Consider the following 15314-nt stretch of genomic DNA (forward strand, 5'->3'; position numbering starts at 1 on the left):
TTCTCTATCCATTCGTTTGTTGATGGGCCCTTAGGCTGCTTCCAACTCTTTGCTATTGTAAACAAAGCTGCAATAAACATGGGCAGTACCTCTCTTTAGCACAGGGAGTGGCAAAACCATCAGAGCACCCTGTGAGAGTACTGGTGCCTTTTTCATCAGGAGAACTAGTGATCTCCTTAGCAGATTGTTCTAAAGCCATTGAGGTATTAGAATGTACCACCCAGGTGTTAACATAGACAGCCGTTAGTGCTCTTGTCTCATTTTTGCATCCCTGTGAGTGCAATCACATCTAAGGCAGATGTAAAGCTCTCCATATATCTCACAACCTAATATTCCCTCAAGGGATGTTGTAATCTCACACAGTTTGGGCCATGACTGTAGGCAAGGTCAGTTAAGAGAAACTCCAAGAAACCACGTGATCATAACTGTCTAGTGAGAAGGATGAGAGTTACCCAACTTAAACCTTTTAACTTTACTATGGTGACTAAGGCTATTCAAGGTCAAGAGGAAAGCCCAGCTGGATTTAGGATTACTAAAGCGATCTAGAAATAGGCACATCTGAACCTGAACTCTCTTCATGTTGCTATTGTCCATATAATGTCCATTCTATTACTAACTCTGCTGTAATTATAAGCAGGAAAATGCAAAAGCTGACATTAAGATGCCAAGTCAATCTGGAGCACCTCTTTGGAAGTCATGACCATTGTCTTCAGCAACAGGGGCAGAAAGGTCTCAGGGAGGGGCTATCAAAGAGCAATCTCCTAGCCTTAACTAGGAGCATTCAGGAAGCTGTAACCGCAAGTCACCCATGAAAGTACAAAGATAAGTATTTCTGCAATGGGAAGCCACAGCACTAGGAGGAGTGCCCAACCAGGACAAACCAGACATACCAGTAAAGACCTCCCATAAGCCATACCAGCGATGCAATCAAGTTTGAACACTGGGCATGATTTTGCCCTGTGTTCAGAAGGGAGAACAGGGGAAGTAACCAAGCCCTTCTGACCAGTGAGATAGAAGACTGAAATGAGATAAACTCTATAGCAACACCCATTTGGACCACTGACCAGGAACCACACTCAAGTGACTCTAGATATGGCCAGTCTACTGCCAGTACAAACCAGGAACCACATGCAGGTGACTCTAGATATGACCAGTCTCTTCCTAAAAAACATGCCTCTGGAAACTCTAAGAACTTTGATTAATGTCGATAGTTATAGAAAGACTTCAGGCCATTTGTTCATAGGGTCACTATGAGTCATGCTCAACTCGATGGCAATCAATAACAACTGTCACTACACACCAAGAACCACACATGGGTAGCTCTAGATATGGCCAGTAAAGAAGCTTAATTTTAATGAATTCAACTCACTTAAGGTCTTTGACAGCTCCTTGTCCCAAGCCTCATGTCTTGTCATCAGAACAGATGGTTGGACCATCTAAAGATAAAGACTAAACCCTTGTCTTGCTGCCAGAAAGAATATTAACCAACAAAGATTAAGTTTAGAACTACAAGGAAAAAAAGGCCTATCCCAAGACAAGCCAGATAAGTAAAGACACTCTGCCCTACCTTTCAGCCTACTTCTTGTATTAATCTTTATATTACTCTTTACTGGTCCAACTCTCTTCACTAGAGTCTTCTCCTATCTTATTGCTATCCTTGTCAGGTAATAACCATAAAACAGGCTGAACTTCTCCAATCTGTCAGCAGTGATCTGATGCTCAGAGTTCTTAGCACAAATCTGGAGTTAAACATATAACTGTTTCTCTTTAGGTGGTCAGTCATAATTGGCCTCCTACTACTTTTTAAAACCTGGTTGTTTATTAATGAAGTTTGTGTCTTCCAGGCTCCAAGTGTTCCACATTAAGCATCTTATTCAACCCTGCCTCCTAACCCTATGCCATCAACTCACTTGGCAAAGTAGCCAGAGCACTTAGGGACCCACAGAAGTAGATCAATAGAGAGATTAGAGCCCTTGTAGGCAGTAAAAGGCCCAATTTCAGCATGAAACACCTAGAGTGGCCATACTCCAAAGCCCTAAAGCATTTTAAGGGCTTGATCTCTCCAGTGGTAAATGTTTTATTGCTTAGAACCAGTGATATAGGGGAGGCAAAAGTTACATGAGCCATCAGAACCAGGAAACAAATGGAATATGCATAGAATTAGTGCTTTGGGTGTATGGCCAAATCTGAAAGAGTGGACACTTTGGGCAAATGAATAACATCAGAGAACAGGGACCAGAACGGGAACCACCGTCTCAACTTTGAACTCTCCATAGCATTGTCTCATTAGCCCAGGCTCCAGCCTCAAGGCCTGTCCAGAGGAAGAAGCCATAAATATGACCTCACCTCACTAGTACACTGCCTCTCCTCCATATTTCCTTCCAAGGTTGGAGGTCCAAAGGAATGGAGGTCCATCCCTTTGGGATGTAACTTTCTAATAAATCTATACTTACTTTCTATCTTAGAAACTAAAAAAAACAATAGTCTTTACCAATAGCTCAATAGGCAATAAACATCATGATAGAGGGAGAGAAGATTGAAATTGTCAACAGTTTTATTTCACTTGGATCCACAATCAACACTCTTGATGTCAGCAGTCAAGAAATCAAAAGACGTGTTGTGTTGGGAAAGTCTGTTGTTAAGGACCTCTCCAAAGTACTAAGGAACAATGATGTCAGTTTAAAGACTAAGGTGTACCTGATTCAGGCAAAGTTGTTGTGGTTTTTTTGTTTGTTTTTTCATTTGCTATATACCTAAGAGCTGAATAGTACATAAGGATGACAGAAGAGGAATCAATTCCTTCAAGCAGTGGTGTTGGAGAAGAGTACTAAATATTCCTTGGATTGCTCAAAGAACTAACAGATATGTCTTGGAGAAAATACAGTCAGAGCGCTCCTTAGTGGCGAGGATGACAAAGCTCTGTCTCAACACTTGGGCATGTTATTAGGAGGGGTTCATCTTTGGAAAAGAACATTATGCTCAGAAAAGTGTAGAGTCAGTAAGAGAAAGGAAGATCCTCAAAGAAGTAGATCCACACAGTGCCTGCTACAATGAGCATAAGTATGAGAGATGATGAGGATGGCACAAGGTGGGACAGGGTTCAGATACATTGTTCCTAAATTCCTTGTAAGTCATACTCAACACCACCACCTTTAGTAAGATTTTATCAACAACAACAACAAAAATCCTTCCTAAATTCTCCAATAACTTTCTTATTTTTCTAACAAAACTATTTTTAACTGATTTTTAAGATAGTTGATTTATACAGCTTCCTTTAAAGAGACTTCATTATTTCAAAGTTTACTAACAGAGTTAGTTGGGCTCTAAACAGGTGTGTACCTCAGCTGTTCTGTGGTTGTTTACATATATTAAGGCAGGTTTCCTGAATGTTATCTCCTAACTCACTACAAGTAGATCAAATGGAAGTCCACCAAAGCAAGAAAAAGTGTAGCGAGGAGCCCCAGGTTATGGGGTCACTGCTATTATCGAGACACTTTTCCTTTTCATAGATCTTGTACCCATTTTCCTTGTAGAGCTGCTGAGACAGTTAACCAAGGCTGACATTCTTTCCACATGACCTCTCTTCTACACTTAGCATAGGCCATCCATGCCTATTCTTGATAGATCTTTATATATGCAAACCTAAGAGAAAATTCTAGGGAGGATAGAAGGAGAATTGATGCCTTAGAGCTGTGGTGCTGGAGAAGAGTATTGAATGTACCATGGACTGCCAAGAAAACAAACAGATTCATCTTAGAGAGGGTTAAACCAGGCTGCTCCTTGGAGGCAAGGATTCTGGGTCTTCATCTGACATACTTTGGACATGTTGTAAGGAGAGACAGGTCTTTAGAGAGGGACATCATGCTGGGTAGAGTAGAGGGACAGCGCAGGAGGAGAAGACCCTCTATGAGGTGGATTGATTCAGTGACTGGGATAATCAGGATGGGTGTATCAGAGGCAATGCGATTGGCACAGGGTAGAGCAGGGTTTAGGGCTGTTGCACATAGGGTCGCTATGAGTCGCAAACAACTCAACGGCACATAACAACAACAACAAGAGAAAATTACTTTTCAAGTGCCCTGGAGCATCCACCATACACTATTGATGCCAGGAGACCTGTCAGTAACAACAAATCTTTAACTTTTTTTTCCTTACAGTTGATTGACTGTCAACAAATCTGACAGCTCCAGCTAAACTTGGAAACAACTCTTTGGATCTTCTCCAGCCATACTTCATACTAAAATAGATAATAGAGATGTAGCAAAGTTGCTCTTGAGGAGGACGCTGTAGAACAGACACCAGTGCCAAGACACAAGAGTCTAAATTGTTTTTCTAACAGTAAACAGAGTGTCTACTAGGATTTATTTGAACCGAATTTGTCTATGGGCACTGTGTCCAACTTGGTTTTAATTTATTTCTTTGTCACAGTTTAAGAACTTCTGAGAGTGCAATCATGCCTATACTGATTACAAGAAGTATAGAGGTAGACTGGCTGAGAACTTTGTCCTGGTGCCTCTTTCCAGTCCCTCCAGGGGTCTGTCAATCAATGCCTGAGCCCTTTGTGGTTTGTGTAAAGTATTGCCTTCAGGGAAGACTGTTAGCTGTAAATCTGTTAAATTAAATTTACAATTTGTAGTGTCTAGTCTAACCCTGTGACTGAAGGACTGAAAAAGAAAATGTTATCACAAATACCTATTACAATATTAAAATGTAATGTTATGCATCTGAGAGCTGGACAGAAAACAAGGATGAAAGAAGAATCTACTCCTTGAGCTGTAGAGTTGAAGAAGTCTGCTGAATATCCATGGACTTCCAAAAGAACAGATTTTTCTTGGAGAATGCACAGCCAGAATGTTCCTTGGTGGGAAAGGTGGTGAAGCTTCATCTCATAGACTTTGGTCATGTTGCCAGGAGACGCTATTCCTTGGAAAGGGACATCATGCTTGTAAAGATCAGTGAAGGAAAGGAAGACCTTCAAGGAGATGGATTGACACAGTGACTGCAGTGATGGGCTCAAGTGTGTCAGAAATGATGAGGATGGTGCAGGAAAGGACAGGGTTCAAATCTGTTATTCATTTGGTGAGTCATATCTGACTCACAGCACATAACGGCAACAACACAGATTTCAGGTAGAACTCATTTGGAACACTGTCTTGTAGATATGATTTATAGCAAAAGTAAAACATTAAAAATGTGCAAGTAACATTTATGGATTTATTAATAATCTTATGGATATCCAAAAATTAAAATGTTCCGTTTTCTACTGGCAGATGACTTTATTCAGTGAGCTATCTCTACTCTTGAAATCATTTCCAAGAAAGAAGCTGCGTGTATTCTCTTCAACTCTCTACACTAGTCCCCTGCTCAATACCAATACCAGGATTAGGATGATACTGTGTTTACGGGACAACTGTACTTTACTGGCAGAAATTAGAAAATTAGAAATTAGAAAAAAGGACCAGACTCAGCTCTTGCTCAATTCATCAGGAGTTATTACCATTATATTTACGTTGTTGTTGATGTTGTTGGGTGCTGTCAAGTAGGTTCCCATTCTTAGAGATCATGTACTACAAACAAGTACTACTCGTCCCAGCCCATCTTCCCATTCACTGCTGTACCAGAACCCACTCTGGTAGCCACTTTGTCAATTCATCTTGTTAAGGGTCTCCCTCTTTTTTCCTCTTTTCTGTTTGTTTGACCTTTTCCAACCATGCCTCACCGTCATCACTGCTAAGGAAAATTTTGGCTGCACTTTTTCCAAGACTGATCTGTTTGATCTTTGCTCCGTCTATTCCTTATTTTTCACCAACACCACAAATGGAAGCTCAAATCTTCTTCAGCTTCCCTTGTTCACTGTCTAACTTCCATATGCATATCAGGAAATGGAAAATACCCTGGCTTGGGGGAGGCACACCTTCAACCTCAAAATTGTTTCTGCTCTTTAGCACTTTAATGAAATCTGCTGCTGCAGATTTTCCCAATACGATGTGTCCTTAATTTCTTTTAATTTTTTCTTTTTTATTATTTTTATGTGTGTGTACTTTTGGTGGTGTCTATTTCAATGGGGGTTGATTGAAAATCAAAGCAAAAAGGAACCCTTCTCTCTTGGAAATGATTTAAATAATTTAAATCTTTCCTCCATTTGCCATGATGCTGTTTATAATCTCTCCTAATATCTGTTAAATCTCATTCACACTACCACCTATTCTATGCCATGCAGCACCTACTGCCCCCTCCTTCTTTTCCCTTACTGTCTTCCAGAATCACTTTGGAAAATTTTTTCTTCATCCCTTATCTACCTGCTCTCCCAATCTCTACAAAGATAGTATGATTTTTTAGTACAATTCTAAACTTGAAAGAATTTTGTTTCCAGGCATAATCTCCTGCCTGGTATTGGGAGAACAGATGAAGGTAGATGGGAGACGCAAAGAATGATAACGAGACCTTTCTTATCTATACTATTGGATTACGTCTAAAGGAAAAATTGCTTTTTCTTTGCCCCAATGTGAAGGAACTTCATTTGAATCCACCAGAAACCACCAGTGACTCTGTAGGAGAAAGATGGGAAGTCTCTTTCTGTGCAATTTACTGTCTCTGAAAACCCACTGGAGGGTCAGACTGTGGGACAGTTCATACTCAACCATACATAACAAGTAACATCATGTGATTGTTATTCAGAACCAACCCATAGCTGACTGTCCAGCAGGTTTGGAGGGTCAGTAAATCACACAGAAGGAGATTGCCCATCTTTCTCCTGCACAGCAGGTGGGGAATTCCAACCAAATGCCTTTGGGATTGCAGCACAGTTTCTTCCCACCAGGACACCACAGCTATAGCTTGTATGCAGTGCAGCATACAAGCTATGTAAATTATTTTTGGTTTTCAGTTTCAGTATGCTCAATAGACTGTGTTAGAGTGATTGCCCAGGATTCTATAGAAGAAATGTGAAAGCATGACTTAAAACAATTACAGACAAAAATCTGTAAGCATGTTGAGAGTTTTTAAGTCACTTGTAAGCAAAGATAGTACAGTAGATGAGATATCATTTTGGGCCCAGATTGCCCATGTTAAGTGTTACTCTGTCATTTTACCAGTGTTGAGACCTTGGATAAGTTAACAGTTCTGGTCTTTAGTTTCATTACCTTTGAATCATGAATAATAATGGTACATACCTAATGATGTTATTATAGGGATTGTTGTTGTTGTTAGGAGCCATTAAGTCGCTTGTGACTCATAGCGATCCTATGTACAAGAGCTCTAAATGCTGTTCTATCCTGTGCCAACCTGGCTATCTCAAATGCACTTATTCGCATCGTTCCAGTCACAGAATCGATCCATCTCATCAAAGGTCTTCCTCTCCTTCACCACCCCTCCACTCTGCCAAACATGATGTCCCTCTCCAAGGACCAGTCCCTCCTTACAACATGCCCAAAATATGTCAGATGAAGCTTCAGAATCCTTGGCTCCAAAGAACCTTCTGGCTTCACCCTCTCCAGGACATGTTTGTCCTCCTAGCAGTCCATGGTATATTCAACACTCTTCTCCAGCACCACAGCTCAAAGGCATCAATTCTCTTTCTATCAACCCTATTCACTGTCCAACTCTCTGATGCATAGCATGTAATTGCGAAGACTATAGCCTGGATCAAGCGCACCGTAGTCTCCAGTCTGACATCATTGCTCTTCAGTACTCTTGAGAGGTCCCTCACAGCCGACTTTCTCAATGCAATTCGTCTCTTGATTTCCTGGCTGCTGTTACCAAGAGTGTTGACTGTGGAGCCAAGTAAATTAAAACTGTTAACTATCTCAATCTCCACTATCCATACTGATGCTGCCAATTGGCCCAGTGGTGAGAATCTTTGTTTTCTTGATGATGAGTTTCAGTCCATATAGGAGGCTGTAGTCCTTGATCTTCTGCAGCAAGCGCTTCAGGTCCTCCTCAGTTTCAGCAAGCAGGGTTGTGTCATCTGCATAACGCAGGTTGTTGATGATTCTTCCACCAATCCTGATGCCACATTCCTCTTCGTATAGCCCAGCATCTCAGATGATCTGTTCTGCATACAGACTGAAAAAGTATGGAGAAAAAATACATTCCTGACGAACACCCTTCTTGATTTTGAACCATGTAGTGTCTCCTTGCTCTGTTCTGACAACTGCCTCTTGATCCGAGTATAAGTTTCTCATTAGCACAATAAAATGTTCTGGGATTCCCATTCTTCTCAGAGTCAGCCACAGCTTATTGTGATCCACACAGTCAAAAGCCTTTGCATAGTCAATGAAGCACAGATAGACAGTCTTCTGGTATTCTCTGCTTTTTGCCAAGATCCATCTAACATTAGCTATAATATCCCTAGTACCATGACCTCTTCTAAATCCAGCCTGCACATCTGGCAGTTCTCTGTTGACATATATTATAGGGATTAGAAGAGTTAAATACTTATAAAACCTCTAGTATGACTGGCACACAATAAGTATTATGTAAATGTTTGCAATTAGCATCTGATTCTTGTGTTCTGCTTGAGAGACTGTTTTATTAATTACTGAAATATATTTGGTAAGACCTAATTATTGAAACTCTCACTTTTAACTAAGATGAATGTGTATAAGGTTAAATTTACCCATCACATTGTTTCTCTTTGATCTAACTGGTCTTGTAATGAGACATTTATTAAATGCCTGCTATGCAGAGACTCCTTCTCTACCTGACATTGTTACTACATATGATGCCTAAAATTTGCCTTGAGCAATTAAATATTTCCCGGTACATCAGTATGTGTTGAATCTGTCTTAGTTTGCTAGGACGGCCTGAACAAAAATACACTATATTGATGCCTTTAAAGAACAGAAATGCATTGTCCCACAGTGTGGAAGCTAGAGTGGGACAGAATGATGCTTTTTCTCTGTCCTTCTTTTTCTTCTTCACTTTATGGTCATCTCAGGCATTTCTTGACATTTCATGGCTTTCAATTGGATCCTTAACTGTCTCTCTCCTGCTTATGTTTGGCTATTTGCATGTCCATCCATCCTCTCCTCACTCAGAAGGGATTAGGAACAGGACTTACTTTAGCGTGACTTTATTACCTGATAAAACCTAAAACAAATCAAAACAAAACAAAAACAACCTCAATTTTTTCAAATAAGATCACATTCACTATTGCAGGATTTTAACATAATTTCTTCTGTCTTCAGAGGTTCAAGACACAGTTCTCAACTTGCATCCTTTTGTCTAGAAACTTTGTGCAGCAACTCCTTCCTCAACAATTGTTTTCCTCATTACTTCCTTTGACTGTCTTAAAATACACAACCCTGGCTGATGGGAAAAGAACATGAAAAATATGTAATGCCGTGAGAATTCTTCCTGGCATTAGTTCTGTTTTTATTTCAGCGAGGTAACAGCATCGTTTGTCTTTCCAGTCATAGTCAGCTCCATTACTCGTGAGGCCTATTATTTTCTCAGGAGTTATACCAACTGCTTCCAAGCATTCATCACTACATCCTTGTGTCCTCTACATTTAGTGGCACGATGTAAGCATTTCATATTAGATGAGCTTTTCAGGTGCAAGCCATCCATACAGAATACCTGTCAAAAGTGCTAACCAACAATAAGGCTTTTCATAAAACTATCCCTAAATGCAGCTACTGATGGTTCCTTAACATTTTTATTCACTTTCAAAGCTTGCTTTTTTTTTTCAAACATAAAAATGATACTTTATTTCCTTAATAATACTTTCTGTTCCTTATCTTCCAAGGTAAAATGTAAAGACATCTATAATTTTCTCCCTTTTCCTAGATTTTAACTTTAGGTGAGTTACAAGTCCCTTTTAAGAGAGAATAGAATTTATCTTGGTTTGAACTACTTGATTTAAATTACTCTTTACATTTTATTATGGCCCCTACCCTAAAATATAATCTTCCAAAAGCTTAGAAATTTCTTCACTTCCTCTCTATTAGAAGTCTTAGGCACAAATGAGTCTTTTTGCTTTTTATCCACCAAAAAGTCAGCATAGAGCTTAGTGGATTTATTTGCCAATGAAAAAAAGTATCAATATTTAAATGCCTAATGAACTTTGTACTTTTATAGCAGGTCTCTTTTTTCTAATCTGAATGTTTATGTACATTTACACAGAACTCCCTCAGAGGATTAAAGCAATAGAAAAAGCAAAGTTTATCCCCTGTTTTCTAAGTTAATGTCACCTAGGGGTACACATTTCTATAACATATTGATCAATGTCCTGTGAGTACTTATAAAAAGAAATTAAAGCTTCCTTCAGTTTTATAAGTATGATGTTTTTAATTTAAAAAAAATATGCTGTTGGTAGTCTTCTGGTAAAATGTTACCTATTCCTACTTAGAACTCCTCTTTCGATTCATGCAATATTTAATCTAAAAATGCCTTTTAAAGAAACTGCCACTGAGACGATTCCAACTCGTAGCAATTCTGTGAAACAGCCCCATGGAATTTTCAAGGTGGTAAATATTGATAGGATCACTATAAGTCACCTACAACTTGACAGCACTTAACAACAACAACATAGAGCTCATTTGGCCTAGTGTACAGAAAGTGATGCTACCAAGCCAAAGGTGGATGATTTTAATCCATGGCACTCAGGCCTGGTTGTAATTGTTTTTGGTCAAACATTCTTCTAGGTCATATAGCCCTGGTCTGTCCATTTGCTGTACAGCGGTTAACTTGTGGTTGCTGTGATGCTGAACTCTGTGAAACTGATGCGTCAAACGAGATAATGGTTACCCATTAACTGGTCTTGTAATGAGACACATTTTCTAAATGTGTTTCTGCTATGCAGACACTCCTACTCTATCTGATGTTGTTACAACATATGATGCCTAAAATTTGCCTTGAGTCATTAAATATTTCCAAGCACATCAATAAATATGGAATCTGTCTTAGTTTGCTAGGACTGCCTGGTGGACTACCCATCGTGGACAGTGTTTGGTAGAACTCCCCAGTTAAAACAAGCAGGAATGGCATCCTCTTCCAAAATAGCTTGCTTCCAGAAACCCTATGAACCTGGAGAAATGATAAGAGTAATACACGTGTTCAGGTCTTTCGTTCATAGGGTCGCTATGAGTTGCCTATCACTCAACGGCACTTAGCAACAACAACAAATATTTATAGAAGCAGACTGCCTCAGCTGTCTCCTATGGAACAGCAAACGGGTTTAAACTACCAACTTTTTGATTAGCAACTGAATTCTTCAACCACTTCATCACCAAAGCTTCTTGGAGATATCTTTGGGATTATTAAATGCCATCTTGTTGACTCCAACCAACCATGAATAATAGACTAAAGCTTATCCTGTTCTTAGGAATCTGAACATTAGTTCTTTTCATGTTATTCTCCATTAATTAGAATGATTGACTAAATGGATTCTCCTTTTTTCTTACAGTAAGATTTCAAGAATTCTCAGATGTTTATTTAAATTCATGTTGTTTTGCTAACTGTTTACAAAATAATTCTGATTTATTTCTATAACAGGGTCCTCCTGGAGTACAAGAAATACAACAGCCATTTGGTGAATATTATAACAAGGTATGATTTTGTAATTTCTTAGCTTAGAAATTTCTGGTGGTTTAGTAATAGAGTTATACTGCCAACCCAAATGCTCATCATTCGAATCCAACAGCTGCTCCTTGGGGGGCGAGGGAATGGCAGTCTCCTCTACTGTGAGTTACAGACCCTGAAACCCCACTAGAGTGTCAGCTTTGAGTCAATTTTTACTCAGTTGTACATAATAACAAAATATTTACATGAGAGAATATTTTTGAGGAAAAAGGTTATTAATTACTTAACTGTTCAGACTTTGATACATGCTCACATAATCTTTCTACATTAAAAATTACAGTTTAAAAAATTATACAGAATCTTTTTTGCACAAATAGAGTTTTATCCTTATGAATAAATTTTAAGAGTTTGGTTAGAAGTTTGTTACTGAAAAGAAAAAAAATCCACCACTAATAATGTCATATGTCTTCTTTCTCTGAAGAAAAGATTATTTTCTACCTCAAAACTCTAGCTAACACAATAAACCCAAATTCACTGCCACTGAGTCTGTTCTGGCTTCTTGTCATCCTCCATCAGATTTTCAAGGCTTTAAGTCTTGACTAGATGAAACTGCCCATTCTTCTTCTTCAGAGCAACTGGTGGATTTTAACTGCCAACTTTCAGTCAGCATCACAACATGTAACATACCACCGGAGCGCCTTGAGTAACACAACAAGCAATGTATTTCTTACCAAAATAAATGTTCTACACCAAAATCTCAAGCAAAACTTAAAACTGTAGGTCAAGAATAGGAGTACTCCACAATTTTGAGGAGGCATTTCTTTTCCTTCCACCAAGGTTTTATAGTCACAGCTGGGGTAGGTGAAACACTGATGTGGACATTTCTCAATGGCAAAACAGCAAGATGGCTTTGCTCCCACCTCCACAGAAGCACATCCAAATGAGATCAGGTGTTGATGATCTCCTAAGAGTTGTCAATAGAAATAAGTTCATTGGATGTTTCATTAACCATTATAAAGATTTAGGGTCTCATCACTTTGTAGAGGACTTACATTCATAATTAAAAAGACCATTTCTAGAAATGGTAATTTCTAGATAATTTATATATTCATTCCTGAAGTATAGTGTGGTGACAGGATAATATTCATACACATACAAGGAAGACCTGTTAATACTACTATCATTCAAATACATACACCAATAGTGAGAGCTAGAAAAGGAGGAAGGAAAATATTTCTATCAAGTTTTGCAGCCAGAAATCAATCAAACATGTAATCAAGGGGCATTGATAATAATAGAGGACTGGAATGGAAAAGTTTGACACAAGGAAGAAGTATCAATAGTCAGAAAAGATGAATGTGGTGACAGAAATAAGGCTGGAGATAGAAAGATAGAATTTTGTACAATCAATGATTTATCCATTGCAAATACATTTTATGAGAAATACAAACAGCGACTATACACATGGATCTCACCTGATGATCTGCACAGTAATCAGATTGATTACATGTGTGGAAAGATTCAATAGAGAAACTCAGTATCAGCTGTAAAAACAGGCCAAGACCTGATCATGGAACAGATCATCAGCTACTCATAGGCAAGTTCAAACTGAAGCTAAAGAAACTTAAATCCATAAGAACCAAAATTTGAGCTTGTGCCTATCCCACCTAAATTTAAAAACCATCCGAAGAATAAATTTAAGGCCTTGAACACTAGTGAATGAAGACTAGATGAGTTGTGGGAAGATCTAAATAGATAGATATAAAATAATCCATGAAAAATGCAAATGATCCTTTCAAAGATGTAGGGGAAATAAAAAAAACTGAAAAGAATGTAAGAAGACTCTCTGAATGTTGCACTGGAATGCCAACAAGACAAGACAAAGGACAGAATCAGGAAGCTAAGTAGCCTAACAGAAGAGTTCAAAGAGCAGCTCAAGAAGACAAAAAAAAAAAAATAAAACAACAACAATGAAATGTACAAAGAAGAGGCATCAGAAAATCAGAAGGCACAAACTCACTAGGCATTTATTAAGCTGAAGGAAGTGAAGAAAAAAATTCAAGCCTCAAGTTGAAATAATTAAAGATGATAGGGGAAAAATTTGAATGATCTAGGAAGAATTAAAAGATGAAAGAAGTATACAGAGTCACTGTATCAAAAAGAATTGACAGACTCAGAATAATTTCATGAAACAACATATGATAAAGAGACAATGGTGATGAAGGAGGAAGTTCAGGCTGCTCTGAAGAAATTGATGAAAAACAAGGCCCTAGGAATTAATGGACTACCAGTTGACATATTTCAACACATAGATGCAGTCCTGGATGTGCTCACCAGGTTGTGCCAAGAAATCTGGAGGACAACTACCTGGTCAACTAACCAGAAGAGATCCCTATTCATTCCTATTGTGAAAAGAGATGATCTAACAGAGAGTAGAATTTATCAAACAATATCACTAATATCACACACAAGTAAAATCTTGGGGAAGATTATATAAATGGCTGGAACAATACATCAATAGAGAACTACCATAAATACAAACTGAGTTTAAAAGGAGCTGTGGCATTAGGGACATATCACCAATGACAGATGGATGTTGGCTGAAAACAAAGCTTACCAGAAGAATGTCTATCTGTGTTTCATTGGCAATTGCAAAGGCATTTGAACAGGTAGATCACAACAGATTTTGGCTGACCCTGAGGATACTTGGTTGTGCTTGTGCAAAACCTGTACTTGGACCAGGAAGCAGTCCTCAGAACACAGCAGGGAAACACTGCATGGTTCTAAATCAGGACAGGAGTTAATGATGCATCCTGTCTCTATACCTTTTCAACCTATATGTGGAACAGATAATTTAGGAGGCTGGTCTTTATGAGGAGGAATTTAGCACCAGAATTAGAGGAAGACTCATCAACAACCTGTGTTATGCCGATGACCCAATCTTGCTTGCTGAAACTGAAGAGGACTTGAAACCTTTGCTGCTGGATCAAGGCGTACAGACTTCACTATGGATTGAAGCTCAACATCAAGACAAAGATTTTCACCTGTGAACCATTTGGAAGCATCATGATAGATGGAGAAGAGATTGAGACTGTTAATCTTAGCTTCCTTGGTTCCAAAATCAACAACTTTTGGCAGCAGCACTCAGGAAATAAAAAGCCAAATTGCACTGGGAAAAATCTGTCCTCAGGGACCTCTCTGGAGTGCTAAAGAGCAAAGATATCAATCTAGAGACTAAGGTGTGCCTGATCCAGGCCATGGTCTTTGCAGTTACTTGCTGTGTATCAGAGCGCTGAACAGCGACAAATTAAGACAGAATAGATGCATTTGAGTTGTGGTGCTGGAGAGGAGTATTGAACACTACATAGTCTGCCAAGAGAACAAACAGGTTTGTGCTGGAGAAGATGAAGCCAAGTTGCTCTTTAGAGGCAAATATTTTTAAGATCTGCCTCACATACTTTGGACATGTTGCTTGGAGGGACTGTTTCTTAAAGAAAGACATCATTATTGGAAGGGTGGAGGGATACTGCAGGCAGGAAGACTCTGAGTGAGATAGATTGATAGAGTGGGGCACATAACTAAAACAACAGCTATATAACAACAATAGTGGTAGATAGATAGATAGAGAGAGAGAGAGAGATAGCAGGAGTGGCATCCACTTCCTAAATAACATGCCTCCAGAAACTCTATGAACTTTGATAAATGTCGATAGTTGTAGAGGGGCTTCAAGCTTTTTGTTCATAGGGTCTCTATAAGTCATGCTTGACTCAAAGGCAATTAACAATCAAATA

General features: G+C 38.9%; 1 protein-coding gene across 1 annotated transcript in view; it reads left to right on the forward strand.

Annotated features, from left to right (window-relative positions):
• COL19A1 (collagen, type XIX, alpha 1) overlaps window positions 1-15314 on the forward strand; it is a 669215-nt gene that overhangs the window by 498712 nt on the left and 155189 nt on the right. The window contains exon 16 of the mRNA XM_006899482.1: window positions 11497-11550. Coding sequence (XP_006899544.1) covers window positions 11497-11550 — 54 coding nt within the window. The remainder of the gene's footprint in view (window positions 1-11496; window positions 11551-15314) is intronic.

This window comes from Elephantulus edwardii, unplaced genomic scaffold (assembly GCF_000299155.1).
Source record: "Elephantulus edwardii isolate Elephantulus edwardi_28Jun2011 unplaced genomic scaffold, EleEdw1.0 scaffold00258, whole genome shotgun sequence".
NCBI classification, from domain to species: domain Eukaryota; kingdom Metazoa; phylum Chordata; class Mammalia; order Macroscelidea; family Macroscelididae; genus Elephantulus; species Elephantulus edwardii.